Source organism: Anabas testudineus, chromosome 7, assembly GCF_900324465.2.
Source record: "Anabas testudineus chromosome 7, fAnaTes1.2, whole genome shotgun sequence".
Lineage (NCBI taxonomy): Eukaryota > Metazoa > Chordata > Actinopteri > Anabantiformes > Anabantidae > Anabas > Anabas testudineus.
In genome coordinates, this window is record NC_046616.1 from 21,273,580 (window position 1) to 21,292,273 (window position 18,694).

At 45.4% G+C, this 18,694-nt stretch overlaps 2 protein-coding genes across 3 annotated transcripts in view; one reads left to right on the top strand and one right to left on the bottom strand.

Annotated features, from left to right (window-relative positions):
- magi3a (membrane associated guanylate kinase, WW and PDZ domain containing 3a) overlaps positions 1–14,340 on the bottom strand; it is a 97,736-nt gene extending 83,396 nt beyond the window's left edge. Inside the window, exon 1 of the mRNA XM_026367370.1 lies at positions 13,246–14,340. Within this exon, the coding sequence (XP_026223155.1) occupies positions 13,246–13,552 (307 nt within the window). The 5' untranslated portion in view covers positions 13,553–14,340. The remainder of the gene's footprint in view (positions 1–13,245) is intronic.
- Positions 14,341–15,755: 1,415 nt separating this feature from the next.
- si:ch73-206d17.1 (tyrosine-protein kinase STYK1) lies at positions 15,756–18,461 on the top strand. 2 transcript variants are annotated; one of them, XM_026367373.1, is made up of 10 exons: positions 15,756–15,904; positions 15,983–16,097; positions 16,225–16,365; positions 16,504–16,704; positions 16,887–17,068; positions 17,154–17,234; positions 17,452–17,669; positions 17,827–17,867; positions 17,998–18,094; positions 18,267–18,461. In XM_026367373.1, the coding sequence occupies exons 2-10, from the start codon at positions 16,049–16,051 to the stop codon at positions 18,442–18,444; spliced, it is 1,188 nt and encodes a 395-aa protein (XP_026223158.1). In that variant the 5' UTR covers positions 15,756–15,904; positions 15,983–16,048; the 3' UTR covers positions 18,445–18,461. The 2 variants fall into 2 exon arrangements, with proteins under 2 accessions (XP_026223158.1, XP_026223160.1); XM_026367375.1 differs by having other exon boundaries at positions 15,759–16,097; positions 17,998–18,104; positions 18,267–18,290.
- Positions 18,462–18,694: the final 233 nt, after the last annotated feature.

The following is an 18,694-nucleotide window of genomic DNA, read 5'->3' on the forward strand; positions in this document are numbered from 1 at the left end:
TGGGTTAATAAAGAAAAAAAAGTATGAGAGAATACTGGATGAGAAACAGATCAAAGAGAAGATAGGGGAAAAAAACACTCACAAGCTTGACAACTTGTAAGAAAAACTGGGAAAAAAAGCGTCAAAGTGAGAGCTTTAGAGTCGTGTGGTTTGACGGAATATGATTTCATGCTGCAGCAGTCAGCATGCGTGTGCACGTGCTACAGTGCTGCATTGCCAGCAAGGAAATCAGACCATGCTCCTCAAGGGAGGGAATCAAGGTACAAGGTAACTGTTCTCACTGCACTTTTCTCTTCCTCTTCTCCTCTGTTTTAAAACAGAAATGTGCACTGCACTTACATTTACACAAGGCCAGCAACAGCACGCATCCCAAAAACACTTCACACTATCACGGTCCTACTCTGAGACTGAGAGGACTCGGTTTACCTGTCCTCATGTAAGCTTCTGTGTCATTTTAAATCCCCTACTCTGAGCCTTTCTCTTTAAATCTTTTAAAAAGGGGAAAGAGAATACACCATATCCCCATTCCCAGGACTTGGATGTCACCTGGTGTAATTGATACCAGTTGGTAGCTAGGTACCGTGGCTCAGCACCTACATCATCCATACTGTCATCGCTTACTGTAGGGAGACTGTCAGGGATAGAAACAGCCAGAAGGAGATCTCGTCAGTCACAACAGGCTTTTAGAGCCGCGGGTTGAGACGATTATCTCCACCTTCGATTAGCGTGCAATGACAAACATCGTCATCCTTCAGTCTGGAAAAACAGGCTTCAACTGGAACCACAACAGTGCTTAGTAACTCCCCCGAAACCAGCAAACAAGCGTGGCTAGTTTTACATACATGGCTAATAGGCAAGCTGCCCTCTGGAGACAAAGAGGACGCACTGATGGGTTTTACACAACGACATAAACTGCTGCACCTGCTCCCTGTGAGTCGTAGGGCGTCCTTAACCGTGTTGCCAATGAGAATAAAGCCTTGGGTTAATTTCACATCAAAAACAATAGTAGAGTCACCACTGTAGGTTCCCTGAACATGCCATCTTTTAAAGCTATTTACATGCACTCCACTGGGGCTCTAGTTCCCCTTCCCATGGAGAGAGCCCTCTTTCCTTTGAGGCCAGTTCTATAACCCACACAGCAGATGAAAATAAAGCTCCCAGTCTCCCACATGAACCAGCCGTAGATGAGCAAAAGGAAAACAGAAGGACAGAGGAGATAAAAAGAGGAGAAAAAAGGGGTGGGAAGGGCGGGCTGGGGGTGGTTTTGACAGAGGGTTGAGACAAGCGAAGTGCGGGGCCACTTATGCGCCCCGCCACCCTGCATCACCAAGGCACCCAATGATGGATGAATAGGAGCACATCCCAATAATAGAAACGACTTAGGCACCGAGCGGGATCATTAGCTGAGTAACAGCAGGCTTTTGGGAAATCATGAGAGTACATGTGCCTATATTTATATGTGTATATGCTTCGTTCTATCTAGTTCAGCGGGGCTTCATTTGTCACACAGAGGCAAACCTACAGGACATGGGTGCCAAATGTGTTTCTACGTCTACGGTGGAATTAAGACCTGAGGATGTGAGTGAAAAAAAACTGGACTTCAACTCGAACCTTTAACAGTGCTGCTTCATTCTTTCTTTCTCTTTTAAATTTATGTCTTAGTTGTTCTGCTGCTTTCTTGGCCTCGTTACGACTCCTGTTCATCAGTTATTCATGCAAACTTGGGATCACGCTGTTATTTGCCAGTGACAAAGCTGGTCATACATTTGCATATCGTAGCGGTGGTGCTCGCTGTAGCACAGAGATAAAAAAACAGACAATAAATCAGGGTAAACAAACAGATGGCTGAAACAAACAGAGCACCGGGAGAACAGAAGGGGTGAGACGGAAAAGAAAACACAGGTATCAAGGACCTGCACACACAGAAGACTCTCATCTGCATACACTATTTAAGGACTACACTGATGGTTTTCCATGTTTTAGACCATTCACTTTACCAGTTTTTACATTTATTTTGTCAAATCCAGCCTTCTGCAAGTTACAATCTGTAATATATAATATAATTTCTCCAAGGGGATCAAAAAAGTAAATTGTTATGTATATGAATTGTATTCACTTCCCTCTGTCTTCCATAGTTTAATATAATCCTGTACTTGTTGCTGAAAACTCCCTTCAGATGACATCAATTAAAGTGAAAACCCCTCCAGTAGATGTCATCTGTAGGAGGTTTTTTTTTTTTCCAGTAGAGAGTACAAGCGGAGAGATGTTTTAATAAAGGGAAGGTAGAGGGACGTTTAAGACACTTGTAGTCCTCAAAGCAGAAGCATGGAAAACAAGTGGCAAATTGTGGATGTCGTCCTTTAATGTGTCATCTCTCTATGTGCAAAACAAATCTTTTTTCAATACATCTGTGATTTTTAAAATGTACAATGCCGTAGCTCTAACGTCGCATTTAGCCGACTCTCCATTGCTTGAATACGTCAACAATGAGCTTTCAAAAGTGGCCCTGTTCTCTTTCCACTGCAAAAATCACATTATAAATACCCTACTTTGAAAGAAAAACAAATAAGTAAAATACAGAAATGGTTACCCACAAGAATAGAAAAAAATAACGCCCCTGCAGTCTGTTTTAATACCAAAGTGAAATAAATGACAACTGATGATTGCCTGGAATAGAGAAAATGACTCACACACTTTAAAAATCATTAGATAGTAATGTGCTTAATGGACTAAAACATGAAAAACAATTGTTTTGTCCTTTAGCTTTAGTGTGTGTGTGTGTGTGTGTGCATCTGCTATTTTGCTTGCAGATTTTTGTGCTGTGGTAACCCACTCGATGATCATCTACCATAAGCAGCTACATGACAGCACCAGTGATGTCAAATTCCTGTAAGTCAGCGTGGACTCATGGTTACAAAGGCAGCCCTCTCATCCACAAGCTGCCATTCAGTGCATGGGTGACTCACTGCAGAGGTGAGTAACTGCACCACTGGAACACCGCAGCAGCTTTTAAGTCACAAACACACCCTGCTTGAGTGTGTGTGTGTGTGTGTGTGTGTGTGTGTGTGTGTGTGAGAGAGAGAGAGAGAGACAGAGAGCCACTAGCTGAGCCCTAATCTTGTTTCATCTGACATTCAGCTGGCAGGGGAGGGAGAACATGATGCTGCAGAATCAAATAAGTTTGTGTTGGCTACTTTTCATTTTGTTTAATTTCTCGCAACTAATGTTCAACTTAGTAAGCGAACGTATGGAGGTGAAGGATACATGGTACAGAGCTAAAATCCTAAGATGCTCCCGGTTTTTGCCCCTGTTCTACACCCTGTAACTTGAAAACAGAAACATGAAAAGATTGTTTTCTGCCATGTGTGGAATCCTAGATAGGTAACACCTTTCATTTCACAGGTGCCAGTGAGTAATATTTGCAAAGCAAGCGCCAAGCCTTTATATTAGCATAAAGCACACATCTCATGTGACTGCACGGTGTGATCGCAGCGCTGACAACAAGACAGTCTACACCACAAGAGGATCTATTTTCTTTGCACTCCCCTATGTCTGGTCTGGAGCGGTCTTGTGCTTAACTGCTGTGAGAGGTCGTGCAGGTCAACTGACGGGTGGGTGCCTGTCACTGAGAATCTGAACTTTATCTGTCATTTGTGCGCACGTGCGTGCGTGTGTTTGTGTGCATATGTGCCTGTGTGTCTGCATGTGTGTTTACTTCTCAGCTTAGCTGTGACGCCTAGCAACTTAAATGTTGAATCGATGTGATCTGCTACTCTGCCAGCTCCTAAGGAGGCCCCTGACACACAGGCTCCCTGGCATGTATTCAGCATACAGCGGCAGGGCCATCCCAAAACAGCTTTGCTAAAGCCTGGACCAGTCAAGAGGACGTCTGATAACATGAAAGCAGGACGAGGCTGGACGTTGGTCCTCCCCAGACCAGCTCTAGGGAACTCCCTTTTCCATGGCCAAATTTTAGAGCTTTCAAGTCAACAGATATGAGCCAGTGCTGCTGAGAAAACTTCACATTTTGCTCAGCTAAGGGGAGCTGTTTGGCATAGTTATGGGATCTCTGAAAAGCCATTCCAGCTCTATAATGAATCTGTGCTGTAAAGATACTAAAGGCTGACTAAAAAAAAAAAAAAAAGAAGCCTGGTAGTTTAATATACTCCAGCACTCCATTTTACTAACATAGAAAAGTGCAACCAGGTTGTACATTTACATAACAGAGAGACCAGTCCAACCACATTCCTCATCAGCGAGTGGATCCTCCTGAGTTGTAAAGGAAGTCGATGCATCCTATGAGTACAATGATTTAAGAGTGATTTTCTGGAGAGTTTCAGTGTGACAGCTCCGCTGGAATCACAATCAGTTAAACGACCTTAAGTCTTCACCACCTTGAAACCTCTTTTCATTTATGGGACATGTACCAAAGCAAATGCGATGAATCTCTGGCATACAAATGATGGGCCTTGAATGATCCGTGATGTGGTTCTGATGAATCAAGGCCCGGACAAACAACAAGAACAGAAGAAAATGGAGACTGTGGTTATGTTTGTTAAAATGTGTGTGATCCAGGCACTGTAGTGCAGTGTTGTGCCTTTCATAGACAAACTATGGAGTTGAAGGCCTTACATTTACATCAGATGTGCCATAATGAAAGAACCACCTGTTGATGTTTTCATCGTGATCTAACAATGGGGGACATCTGCCAGACACAGCACCTGTTGGTAACAATACACTGGTGGAGTGCACACACTGCTCAACAAATCCAAAATAACTGCATTCCACACATCATCGCCATTCCCTGATAAAAACACTCAAAGTCACCCTGCGAGATGTGCACTGACGATAAGCCAAAGCGTTGTAACAGATACGAGAGAAAGTTTCGAACCCTGTCGTCATTTCCGGTTTCGACACAAGGTGGTTCAAGGTGATTACAAGGACAGAATTCAAATATACACAGCTTACTCATGCAGGTTAGGTTTAGAATTTGAGCCCTAGGGCAGGGTGTAGTGGGGTCAAGGGGTGAGAGGAAATACTCAAGAACTGCTGCCCTAAATATATACGGTATGACCTGGTCACCTGACCTGAGGCAGCTGAGGATACTCCACTCTACAAACCAGGACGGAAAACCAAACAAAAGGTTTCCTCACAGCCTTTGTTTAAGAGTTGAATTTATTCTTAGCAACACATCATCATCATCATCTAAAAGCTATTCAAACAATCTGCCTGGCTATTGTACAGCAGGCTTGAATGACTGGTACTAGTAGATGCTTCAGCGATTGCGTCACTGCAATGCCAGGATTGCAGAGAGGCACGTCCTTCTGCTTACTTTCTACAGTGAGTAATGTGCATGTGATCTCTTGAGTCAATTTGCTCGAAGATCTCGGCGCGCTTGCAGCAGGCCGGCTGCAGCCGAAAAGCCTCAGGGCAAATTTGTCACCGTGTGTCAGCTTGTGTGTGTTTTGGCTTAAAAAAAAAAAAAAAAAAAAAAGAGCCAAACACCTCACAGCCAAAGGGTCAAAGTTCTCCGAAAGAGAAAATGCAGAATGTGCAGGGAACAGCTTATTACCAGAAAATAAGAAAGAGCACTCACGAGCACAAGGCTCAAAAGGCGAGCCGTCAAAATAGATACAGTCACCTGTGACCTGCTCTCGGTGTCCTCGGACACATGAAGCAGCTTCCGACGCGCCGGCTGACTTACCGGGGATGAGATTGGACCCGATCAATAACTTGTTAGAAAAGCTGAGGAGCAAAGCGAGCTAAATTGGCCGGGCTGAGATCCTGACACCCATGAATTCTAATGAGGAACCTCATCCTCATCTAATGCAGAACCTCATCTCCCCAGAGCACGACACTTCAGCATGGAGGGAGGAAGGAGAAGAGTGTATTAATGACGTAGTGAAAAAAAAAAAATGACCGCTTCATCAGGACAAACCTCTACAGATTGACTTTGGGACTCCGAGAGGTTGGATTTTCCATTTGTGCAGTCATTTGTCTTAAGCCATCGTCACTTATGTCTCGCCAGACTAATGATGGAAGCTCTATTTAGGCGATATCAACTCTCACTTTACCTCATCATAAATTCAACATGAGAAGTAATCTCATTCCTCTCACCGTTCTCCAGCACAGTTTGGCAGAGACGCCAGCAGTGCTGCAGCTCCGACAGCAGCAGCTGGTTGAGTAGTGCACGCTAGGGAAGGAGGTGGGCTTTATTTCCGTTTGATATGAGATGTTGTCATGGGCACAAGCAGAACGGGCAAAGATCGATTCTTTGAGGTGGAGTACCCGGACTAAACACCTGAGTGGGCTGAGCTGGCAGGACAGGTATTGACGAAGACCCAACAGCACAGGCAAAGGGCCAAGTGTGAAGTACCACAGTCAACCCGGAGATTGAGTCTTCTAAGTGTAAAGGAAGATCCCAGCTGAATACAAGTCTGCGCTGTCCACACTGCGCAGACAGGCAATCTGTCTTAGTCTTATCATCACCTTTCAAAATAAACTCCTGAGATCTGGGGGGAGAATGAATCCAAGAAAAGTCAAAACGGCACCACCTCTCCGTTCTCCTCCAGCGTCAGTGAAAACAGATCTAGGGGGAAATATGATTACAAAGATATTCTGCCAGCATTCGAAAGCACGCACGAGGAAGCGCCTTGTGTCTCTCTCTTTGATTGTGTTTGGTCTCCAAAGACGACCCCACCAGAGGTAGAAACCAATTCAGATGTGCCTTAATTTTTCATTATCATGCAAGCTTGCGCACAGACACGTATGCAGTCGGCTCACGCGGGCTGGTTATACTTGCAGACATGACTGGAAAAACTAATTGTGGAGAATCAATACTGTTATTTTGATTAATTGTAACATAATCCCTTTCACCCCCACCATTATTATTGTTGCTCTTTTTCATCTTCTTTGTCCGCTCCCTGCCTCTCCAATTCTCCGTTTCTTCCCCAGCTATTCTCTCTCTGTCTCACTCCTCCCCCTTTGACCCCATTTTCTTTTCTTCAAACCTGTTCATCACTTTGTTTTCTTTTCTTCTTTCTTATACTTCGCTTAAATGCAATACATCCTTCAGAAGAGAATCCTGTGCCCAGGGAATCATGTGCCAGCTGCTTCTGCTGGCAGCACCTCGGGGATGCTTCTTACAGATCCAGCCCTAAACAAAGTACCTAAATAGGCTTTCCACAGAAGCCAGTTAGTGTGCATCTGGAGGAAACTCAGTTCAATCAAGTCTCACACGATCTATTCCACATCCTTCTATTCACATCTGCTCCTGCGTATTGATTCATGACAGTCCATTTCCATCACTCTATCTCGAGTCTCTGCTGTTCACAGCTACACAATTTCTAAAATTAATGGACCTGGGGCCAATCAGTTCTCAGACACATCAGTACTGTTTTCAAATCAGAACAACTTGTCATGTGATTAGCCCCTCACTCCAGCCCAGCCCCCTCCCGTCGTTTGTCTCAGGTGTGGGTTCTTTCTCTTGGCCAAATCTTTATAGGGAAAAGGGGAAATCCTGAGTTGTTAAGTGTAAAGTGTTGCTGATGCATTCACTATAACTTGTTTATACACTCTCTCCTTATTCCCCTCACTAGTTTCCATTAGCAAAAGCAGCATCATAAAGATCACTTGTTTACTTCCAACTGTGGTGATTAGTGTGTTTCTGCAGCACAAAACACAAGTTTTAGCTACTTGGCAACACAAGATCACAGGGAAAATCAGTTTCAATAGGGAGGATTTTCCAGGAAAATGTTAAAAACAAAAAGGATGAGTCGGAATCATTTTGGTTATTATTCGTCATGATGTGCAGGAGGAGCTGCCAGGCTCAGGACTGCTATGTACTGTATTTGCATTGTTTAGAAGCTGGTCTCATCTTATCTCAAAAGGCATAAACAGCTGCAGGGATGGCTCGCTGCTGGAGAGAGACCAATTAGGAGTCAAGCTGAGGAAAGGAGGGCATGAGTCTTTGAGGAAGAGATTGTGTGTGTGTGTGTGTGTGTGTGTGTCTCTTAACCACACGTCCATTTCCACCAGCAGCAACCTGGAGACGCTGCTACTGCTGCTGCTGCTGCTGCTGCTGACATCGCAGCACGACCACTCAGCGAGTAGAAAGAGGCAGTCTTGGTGAATCAGCACATACTCATCTCCAATGCCTTTAAACATGTCTGCCAAGTCAGGGCGCCTGCCAGCAAGAGGCATGGCTCATATAAAAACACTATCTTTGTTGTTGGCCTGTTCATTACCGCAATGCGGCTCTACGGACAGAATTAGAAAGGTAAAAATGAAGAAGGATGCCCATGTCACTAAACACCTGTGGGAGATTTGGAGAGCTCTCCGGTTCACTGATGGTTCCCAAGACTGCACAAATGAAGTAGAAATCAGTGAATGAGAAACTGTACCAGAGAACCCTTCACTCATCCTTTCCAATAATCCATTGTGCCTCCTTACTGGTCTCTCTACGTGCACTGGAAGTGGAGAGAACACATGCAAGGACAAGGGAAGACAGAAGTGTAAACCGCTGTCAGAGAGGGAGTGCATCAGGAGAGCATGAGGCAGTGCAGGGCTGTGCCAGAGAAGAGGGCTGCTCCATGGAGAGCAGGACGGATGTGGGGAAAAAAGTAGCAGTAGTGTGCTTTAGTATTCACAACAGCTGCAGACGTTTGGTGGTGAGGGAGTGGTTTTGGTACATCCATCCACCCCTCGCCTCTGACGGACTGGCAGCGCGGAGGCCGGAGAAGTGTGACAGGTTTGGGGAATGAGCCGGGAGAGCAGCCAGCGGGGAGGGGTGGAGGATGATGGGTGGATGTCACATCAAGTGTACAGCTGCGATACGCATATGCTTCAACACGCACACACTGGCAAAGGAAAAACAGGATGCAGCCGAGAGGTGCACAGATGAGAAGGTTGCCAGTAACGCTCCGTCTGCAGGTGGAATACTCAACGACCTCTGTGTTTAGAGCTGCATGAGGAGTGTGATGTGAGAGGAGGAGCGGGATTAAGCATTATAATGCAACAAGTGACTGTTAACTGCGTCAAGGTCGAGTGGTATTTCATTCTTCATGAAATAACATTAATGTGCGACTGTTACTGTTGCTGTTTTCTCTGCAACTGTGTAGTTTCACTCTGAAACAGTTCGGATTTTTTTGTGCAGAGATGAGCTGCACACCGGCAGCTAAGTTGTCTGGTAACAGTAAAATGTTCGCCTTCTTTACAAGCGAGATTCTGATACGAGCCAGGGCCTCGCTGTAGACGCAGACACGACGAAGGCAGTGACTGGAAGAGAAGTTGCATTTACCTTGAGGAGTAGGAGGCACGGAATCAGAGAGCTCCTGACAGCTCCCCTCAGCTGGTTCAGAAGCCCCTACTGTGCCGTGGTGAGGAAACACATTAACACAGACTGTGCACTTACTTCTCCGTTGCACTGCGAGGTAGAAAACCAAGTGTTAACCACAGGATGAAATTATTAGATTGTGGTGGTCAAAGGTTGAGACCGCCATGACCTCAATGTATGTCCTATTCTCAGCGAAGCTATATCTCATTAATTACTAGAATCTCAGCAACGTCCACTTACATAAACGTATTAGAATATGAGTGTGGACAGAGGTGCATGTAAACTGCGACTTCTCTAGTGGGCAGAGGCACACAACCACAATGCAGTACTGTAATTCCAGTTCACAACGTTTTGACATTTGGGGAAAATGTAGTGTAATGTAAATTGCGTCAGTAACATAAACTGCTGCAAAGCGTAACAGTGTAAAATGATACGAGAAGAGAGACAGGGTCATTTGTGTGTGCTGAGTAAAGAACCCACTGTAATGATCTCACACTCGATTATTCAGGATTATTGTTAGCCGTTTCCTTCTGGCACCTTTGGTATTCAGGATGTGTTCACTCGAAGAAGCCCTGCACGCTTGAAAAACAACATAACTAATAGCAGTTGGTGAATTTTCATAATTTAGTGTGCACATCAGAATAAAAGCCCCAAGTGAGATATCTCATGTACTTTAGTCATTAGTGCTCTTTCCTAAATGAACATGGTAAATAAAAGCTCAGGCAGTTCATTTTAGTGGCTCTCCTTGGGTATCAAGTGGATTATGATTGTATGAAATTATATTTTCCCAGTCTACAGGGGAAAACACTTAACATCGCAATAAACAAGTTGACCTCTGATAACTGTTATTTTGCGTCCTTGCCTTGAGAAATAAATTCATACACTGCCCATGATATGATCTCTGGGGTGAGGCTGCAGAAACGTGGACCTCAGTCATCTCAGAGTATTATTGTTATTATCCGTCTTTCAGACTTTGTATGAGAAAACCCCGGTGAATTGAGTGTGCTCCGGGACCTGAGAGCTAAATGGTCCATCCATTAAGTTTCATGAGGCAAAAACAAGCAGATTTAAGTCTGTTTACAGCATTAATCAATGAGCTGCCCACTGACAGGTCTCTAAGCTGCAACGGGTATCTGCCATCACTACGCCACTACTCTCAATAGTCCCCTCAAGGTTACTGCCTACTGCTGTGCTCCACTTACAGGATGGAAGCTGCATGCTGAGTGCATCGGCTGGACTGCAGCCAGAGGACCACTCGAGACAAACTTGTGTTTTGTTTTGTTTTTTTGTCTTGACTGTGCAGGAGAAGTGTCAAGAGGAGGTCTCAGCTGAAGCAAGAACTTAAAATGATTTTTAATTTAGAAGCTGCAGAATTAATTGTAATTGCAGTTGGGGGAAATTACTGCCTTCAGGAATTATTAAAGAGAGGAAATATAGAGTGCACTGGTGATTGCAGAGGACTGGAAGCAATGGTACAGAAGCAAAAGTTAGAGTCAAAGAACAGTATAAAGTGATGTGGTGAAAATCGGAGGAGGAATAACAAAACGCGACAATGAGGCACATTCGCTTATAGGTCAAGACAACGTGAAAACGTTATCTAGTGCAGTACAGCACATGAGCAACACTGTGCTGTGACATTTCTATGGAAATTGTTTTAATGTTTGGGGAATTAGGCACACAAATCCCCCCTAAAATCAACCCCAAACTCTTCACAGTCATACCGTAGTGCTCAGCATCACTCCCAACTTTGCAACCTCCCGAGACTACAAGTGTACATCCACACCAGTCGGCTAACATCTGATCCGCCCATCAGCTCACCTCATCTTGGCACCGAGCAGCCATAAATGATGGATGATGCATGAATTAATCATGAGAGAGGGGACAGAGATATAAACACACAGCGAGGACCCAGGGGAGAAAACAGAGGAGCCTACGGTAAGCAGCCTGCGGCCGTCAAAGTGTAGCTCGAGCATCACTTAACTCAGCATTGCATAACACAAGGTCGGGAGAAAATGTGAGAAACACAGTAACAGCGCCAGTGACTTTGTGCACTTTGGTGACTCTAGTGTCTAAACTAAAGCAAAAGGTTTACAAAGTTGCACACGAATCCATACTTTTATAAAACGTGTAAATAAAAACTAGTCGTCGTTCCTGTTAAAAGTCACGTGATTCACTGACTAGAACCTTTTCACTGAAAATACATCTTAAAGACAGGTTCACAATTTTCTGTCAGGTGCACAAATGAACACTGAAAGAGGTTTCACTTGCTGTAATTGCTCCTCCTCTTCATACTGCTCACAAAATAGATTGTTTTTTTACAGCCTTTTCGAGGGAAGTCATTAGGTGTGTAACGATTCTCCACATCCACAGTTCGCCTCAGCAGAGCTGAAACTGACGGACAGCTCATGCTGTGTCTTCTAAATAGACATAGCAAGAGATTGGTCCTCTCATGAAATGAAATATGTCATTTGTGATATGATATATCACCTTTCTGAGCGTCAGGGAGCTGCAATTAATGTGCAGGAGGTGGGATGCAGGTGGGCAGCACGTTGGTGGTGGTGGAGGTGTGACTGGGGAGTGGTCAAGTTCACAGTTCTTGTTCTTTGCACAAATTAAGTGTGGTCTTTGGTGAGCATCACATGCATAGGAAGTATCTTTTGGAGGGATCTCTGAAAGGCCTGTATTACCAGACAGAGCAGGTTGCAGCAAGTAAAACCTGTTTCAGTGCTCATATGAGCACCTGACTGTTGTTTTAAGACAGACTTGAAAAAATATGAACCTGCCCTTTAGAAATGTAAGCTCCACCACAACCTTAACCCTAACCCAACCTATAATAGATCAATCTCCTCTGAGAAAACCACAGCGAAGCAGAAATGCCCAACAGCCACAGTGTTAAACCGTGTTGCCAGGCAAGCGCAGCATCCCGGGGATTTGAGGATATGTGCGTAATTGATTCAATTAGACTTGGACTCACCTCAATGCCGCAAGCAGACTGACACTGTCTAAGCTGGCAAGACAACCGTTCACAAATCCCTGCTAAGTGTTTCCAAAGTGCCACACTCAGCAGTGCCTCCATCAAATCCATCCACCCACACAAACACAAACACAAACACACCTTCTGTCCCACATGACTAGTGGGCTTTGACCAGTTTGTTTTGGAAACTCTACATTCATTAGGCGTGTCTGTGGAACATAAAGAAGCACAAACTAATTGTGAGTGAGCCTGGTAATAAGAGACACCTACATCCAAATCAATAAGCTTCAAGCTCCGAGCAGACAGTGACTTACAATGACTTTCAAACAGTGTGTGTGTGTGTGTGTGTGTTTGTGTGAGAGTGTGTGAGTGTGCAGGAGTCAGTGTGGAAGTGTCAGGGCTACTGTACTGTACACAAGCCCCGACTAGGACAGCGAACACATGTGCATGGATGCAAAGAAGATTAGAGACCGAGTTCAGACAAAGGGCTGAGAGCTTAATGACTGTGCATGGCTTGGGTTCAGATCTGGGCTCTATGAGCAAGCAGAGCGGGTCCCCTATGTGGTGTCAGACAGGACTGTAGAGCCAGGAAAAACAGTAGTAGAGACGGGTCTGTCTCCATGTGAGTGAGCAGGAAACAGGCTTACAGAGAATTAACACACACACACACACACACACACACACACACACACAACACAGCTGATCAACACAACACCGTGGCCCAGCTGTGAAGCTGCCTCTTATTTATTCATGGGACATGTCACACCTGTCTCCTCAGTCTTCAGGTGACTCTGCTACAGCAATTCATTTTTAGAGCATTACACACGTGTGTGTGTGTGTGTGTGTGTGTGTGTGTGTGTGTGTGTGTGTGTGTGTGTGTAGGGTGCGGGGAAACAGAGGGTGTCATCGTGACTCCAGTGAGGATAGGCGCACACACCTGGTTTCACAGTCTTGATGCGGACGGGCTGGCCGAAGTAGCGGATGACAGCCAGCGTGTCTCGGTTGGTGAGTCCGCTCACCGAAGTGCCGTTCACCTCCAGCAGCACGTCCCCGCTGACGGGAAACCTCCCGACGTTACAAACCATCGCCTCCGAAACTATGTGTCCGAGGTACGGGAACTCTCCCAGCTCGGCGCCGCCTCGCACCTCAACTACCGTGACAAAGTCCCCGGAACCCGCCCACGACACGGTGCACTCCTGCACCTTCGTGGACCAGTGCTTCTTCTTCTTCAGCGTCTTGGACATCGTTGGTAGCTGTTGCACACCTGAAAGTAAGTCCAAGAGCGATTGTCCTTCAGCGCAACACTCGTTTGTGATCCTAAGACGCAGTGACGCACGGGAAAATCATTGCAGATTGTAGAAGTTGGGGTTCCTCCTCGTGTTGTACTCCATCCCAGGAAATAAAAAAAAAACAAAAAACAAAACGAATCTCAAACCTCACTTCCTCAGCTGATCAGCTCTTCCATAGAATCAGTCGAGCATCACCTGTCTGCGACGGGGATGCGAGACCAGCTGCGTCAGTGTCGCATTGAAGTGCAGAGTGCTGGTTGTGATGCTGAGGCGTCTCGATCCCACACCCCGCTCCACGGAGACTGCCCTTAAAACAACAGCAGCCCGATGTCACGGCGCGTAAAGGATCGGCCGAGCGCCGCGGCGTGTGCGCACCAGAAGCCCGTCGGCTCCGACACAGCAGAGAATGTATTCCAGAATAAAGAAGAGGTCGGTGGAGATGGATCACACTGCCCAGAAAAGAGACTGGACAAATAGTGGGAAAGTTCACAAAGTAATCTCCAGCTGCTGGCCGGTCCTCCGCTCGGTGACAGCTCCTCATCCAAAGCTACTGAAGAGGGAACTTTACTCTGCGCACCTGTCGTCCTTCCCTGCCCTCCTCCGCCGTGACATCAGCAAGCCAGTCCCTGGAAACGGCAAAACATACCTGGCCCTCCTCCGGTCCCGGCGGTCGTCTGCTCCTTTTTAAACCACTAAAACCCCGCTCGCTGCTCCTCCCTGCGCGCTCTGCTCTCTCCTCCGCTTCTCGGGGATTTGTTTCTACTAATAAAGCTACACAGCAACATGCAACAGACGCGGTCCGACCAGGCTTCACTCCATAACTTTAGTTTTTTTTTTATCTTTTCCGTGTCGCGCTCTTGATTGCAGCGGCTACAGTCCAATCACGTGTGTGGGGGGGTGGTCCTACGGCCCCTCCAGTGATCCAATAGTGAATAGGAAGAGGCGGGTCTTGTTGGATTCGAAGCGCTGGATTTAGTTTCCATGGTGTAAATATGTCCTAGAAGGTCTTGACAAGTTTGTGTTGCCAATGCAATAAGCTGCAACTTCTCGGTGATTCCCGAGCTTTAGGTCCATGAAATGCGTTTGGAGAACTGCAGCCAGTCTCTGCGTCAGAACTGAGGAGACTAATTGTTGGGAGCGATTTATTGCGCAATGGCGCCATCTTGTGGTTGTAACAGCGACAGGCATCACAGGCTCCCTAACAGGAACACATGCAGCTCATCCACTATTGCATTTGTTGGATTCTCTGTTACTTTGGATGAACGACAGTAAAAGTGTGATAGAGTTCTGCACATTACTTCTGCGCGACATTTTCCTGTGACTTTAAAATCACTATAATAATAGTTATGTAGAATTATTCCTGCCTCCCACTGATCCTCTCCATCACACTGGATAGGAAGCATCTGTGAACTGTCATCTTCAGGTCTCTCCACCAGATGTTTTGTGGGATCAGTCTTGTCTCTTTGACTGGGACATTTAAGGACAGTCAGACCCACACCAGTCTTGTCTTAGCCGAATCAGATCACCGTCGTGCTGAAAGGAGAACAGTCACTCCATGCAGCCTGGGGCGGGTTTTCTTCAAGGACTTCTCTTTGCCCCTGCTGCTGAGAAGCTACACCGCACTCTTCTGTAAGATTAGTCTGCTGAAGAGGAGAGATGGAGCTTCCACCGCCCACATGTTTCCTGTTCTTTCTTCTGTTTATTCAAGATATTACAGAAACATACAGTGTATGCAAAATGAAATGTGACGTGATCATACCAGCAACACAGAGACACATCTTAAGAACAACTCTAAGGGGAACATTTTATTTTGACAGGGTTGTATTAACCTCAGGACTCATTTTCAAACGTGCCCGCAAGGTGTTGCTCATGAACTATAGTGTTGTAGAAACTGACGGTTTGACGGTGATAAAAAGTCAAAGCTGAGAAAAACTACAAAGTCTGGTCTGTTATTTTATTTCAAATCCAGTGAACAACAACCAAATGTCTAATCTAGCCGACAAAAGGGACAAAGTAGCACTGTAGCATGCTCATTAGTCATAGTTGAATCAGTCAACATTAAGGTGGCTGGTGGTGTTAATGTTATCAGTCTGCTCATTTGTTAATGATTGACATTCACTCAACCTTCCAGCTCACCACCTCGGTCAGCGCCCTCGCAGGCAGACACACGGAGGCCGAGCCAGCTTTCTGAAAGCAGCTGGCAACAGGCTTGTTGTTGTAATGTCTCTACTTCTCTGCTCCTCTTCATTTTTCTATCATGAGGCTGGAAGCGTGCGTTCATTCAAACACCCGGGCATCAGTTGTCAGGTAGGAAAACGTTGAAGGAGTCTGGAGCAGCTGCACTTCATTTAGTCGTTGATCCTTCATCAGTTTGACTCTCCTCAGGGGTAAACGTCTCTGCTGGTGACGTTTGAATTTCTCCTGTTATGTGAGAAATACCGCACGCTCCCCATGGATGTGGACACCAAATGTAGCAACGACACCTCTCTGCCCACGTGCTGTAAGGCTGCTGTTACCTCACTGCAAACAGCTGGAAGCTGAATTCCTGCACTACACCTTCTCACTCTTGCTGAAATTCGGACATGATGACAAACGGCACTGACTTATGCTGCTTCTTCTTTCACTAGATGAGTCGTCAGGTCTGCTCGCAGTGATCATCATCCCCTCTCTGTTGGCTCTCAGCACAGTGTTCGTGGTGGCTCTGATTCTCTGCAGTCTCCATAAGAACAAACACAGAGGACAGAGCACCTCGACTCGGTTTTCGAACGGTACGAACTGCAGCAGCTGTTTGTCCTCTTTAGAAAATCACAAAAAAACACCTGAACAATTAAAAGTCCTTTTACATGAGTGCTTTATTTTATCTACTAAACCCGTATCCACTGTTGTGTGTGTGTGTGTTTTAACAGATCAACACAGTGTATCGCTGAGTGCAGCTCCTGTAAACACTCCAAAGGTCCAGCAGGCTTTGGATCCCTGGGAAATCACCGAGGAGTGTGTTCTTGAGGGATTAGAGTTTTGGCAGACAGGCCGCTACGGCCCCATGTGTAAAGGTCTGCTGAAGAAGAGAGATGGAGCTTCAGTTGCTGTGGTGGTGAAGTCACTCAGAGGTGCAGCATGACTCAAAGCCATGCCAGGGTGATCAGAGTCAAGAGATAATTAGTGTTACAACCCTTAGAATTGAGGTTGTAACACACAGTGTGTTGTAATTAGAATCAAGAGCTACTGTAAGGTAGCTATTTTCTTTACTTACCTCTTAATAACCCTCTGTTATTAATGTACTTCCATCTAGACGGCCCTAAACACCCTGAAGCTAAGGAGTTTGTGGAGTGGGTCCTGTTCCATGCCAGAGTTTGTAGGCATGACAACGTGGTGCAGATGTTGCACTGTCAGACCAAGCGGCTCCCAATGTACCTGGTCTTAGAGTCCTGCAGCCCCGGGAACCTCCTTCACTTTCTCTGGACACTCAGAAACGTAACAGTGGTGCACAGCTGGTCCAAAACTTACTCTAATTTAATGATACGTGCAAACTCCAGCTTTTTTTTTTCCTTTCTCATAGAAAGATTCAAACTCTGGGAATCGATCGCTCTTCTCCGAGAGGTCAGTGTTTCAGGTGGCAAAGCAGGTTGCAGCTGGCCTGGTGAGTCACTATTGTAGGCCAATTATTCAAAACAAATGAGACTAAAATGAGCTCCATATTGTCATGCTCTGTGGCAGATATCATTCTGCACACAGCAGGTCATAATATGCTTTTTCCGATATGGTACCAGGGGGAGTATTTGTTGCTTATCTTCAGCATTAGATAAACATTTCAACCAGAGATTGATATGTTTGACTGTGATTGTCTCCTCCCTCAGGATTACCTGATGTCAGAGCACAGGCTGGTGCATGGAGATGTTGCTGCCAGGAACATCTTAATTGGCCCGGGCCTCTCAGCCCGCGTGTCTGGACTGGGTGTGGCATTTCGAGGACGCAAAGCGGATTCAGCAATTAGGCAGAGGCCGGCGGAGGTGCCGCTCAAATGGCAGGCTCCAGAGAAGATTATGATGCAGCTCAGCATTGACAGGAGCGACGTGTAAGGGCACAGTGATGGTTCAGAAAGCAAAAAACCACACATATACAAGAATAGAATGCATTGTTTGCGTTTGTTGTTTTACTATTGAAGGCCTTTTACATATCACAGAAACCACTTTAAAATGCGTCACATCATTCGTTACCACTCTCTTCTCCAGGTGGTCATTTGGAATCTTACTGTATGAACTGGTCACATTAGGTAAAGCATTGTAAACAGTCTCATCATCAATATTTGGACAGTATTTCAGTATTTCATCATCAGATGAGCCTTTTTATTATATTACATATGACATCATCTATTTATTACTTACTTTTTTGTGATACTCCAGGCTCTCCACCGTATCCGGAGTTGGAGCCTGTGTCAGTGCTTCCAAAGTTACAGGGGTGTTACCGAATGAAAAGACCAGAGACTTGTGGTGACCCTCTGTGAGTACACGTAAGCTAATGAATGGAGTGATATACAGTACAGGGCTCACACTGGGTGTGGTGGTAAAAAAAGTTGACATCTTCAAGAAAGTGAATATGATTATTTGGACCAGTCTTTTAGTGCCCAGCATCCCTTTTAGTTTGCTTTAACACTGTTATCGTATCATTTTAGGTATGATCTGATGAAGTACTGTTGGATGTGGAGTTTCAAGGAGCGGCCTGCTTTCTCGGCCGTCATTAAACTGCTGCAGTCGTCGGAGCACCTGGCTGACTCTCGACCTCTGTGTGTTCCTGAAGTCATTGACATCTTCGAGTACAACAGAAAGGCTGGATTGCTCTCAAATCTATAAATAAAATGGAACATCCACTGAGTGCTGATGTTTTAATAAATCAGAGACACTGAAAGAAAATTACGTTCTATTTCTGTTTATTCTTCAAAATGTACAGACTTAAAAGCACAGATCTCATCATCATTCAAATCTTTCTTTGTTCATCACTGGGCAAAGGAATGCATACATAACTGTAACCTGAAAACCAAAACACCCACACAGGAAAGCTTAATGCACTGCTGAATGTACTAGGTAGATCTGTGTTCATATG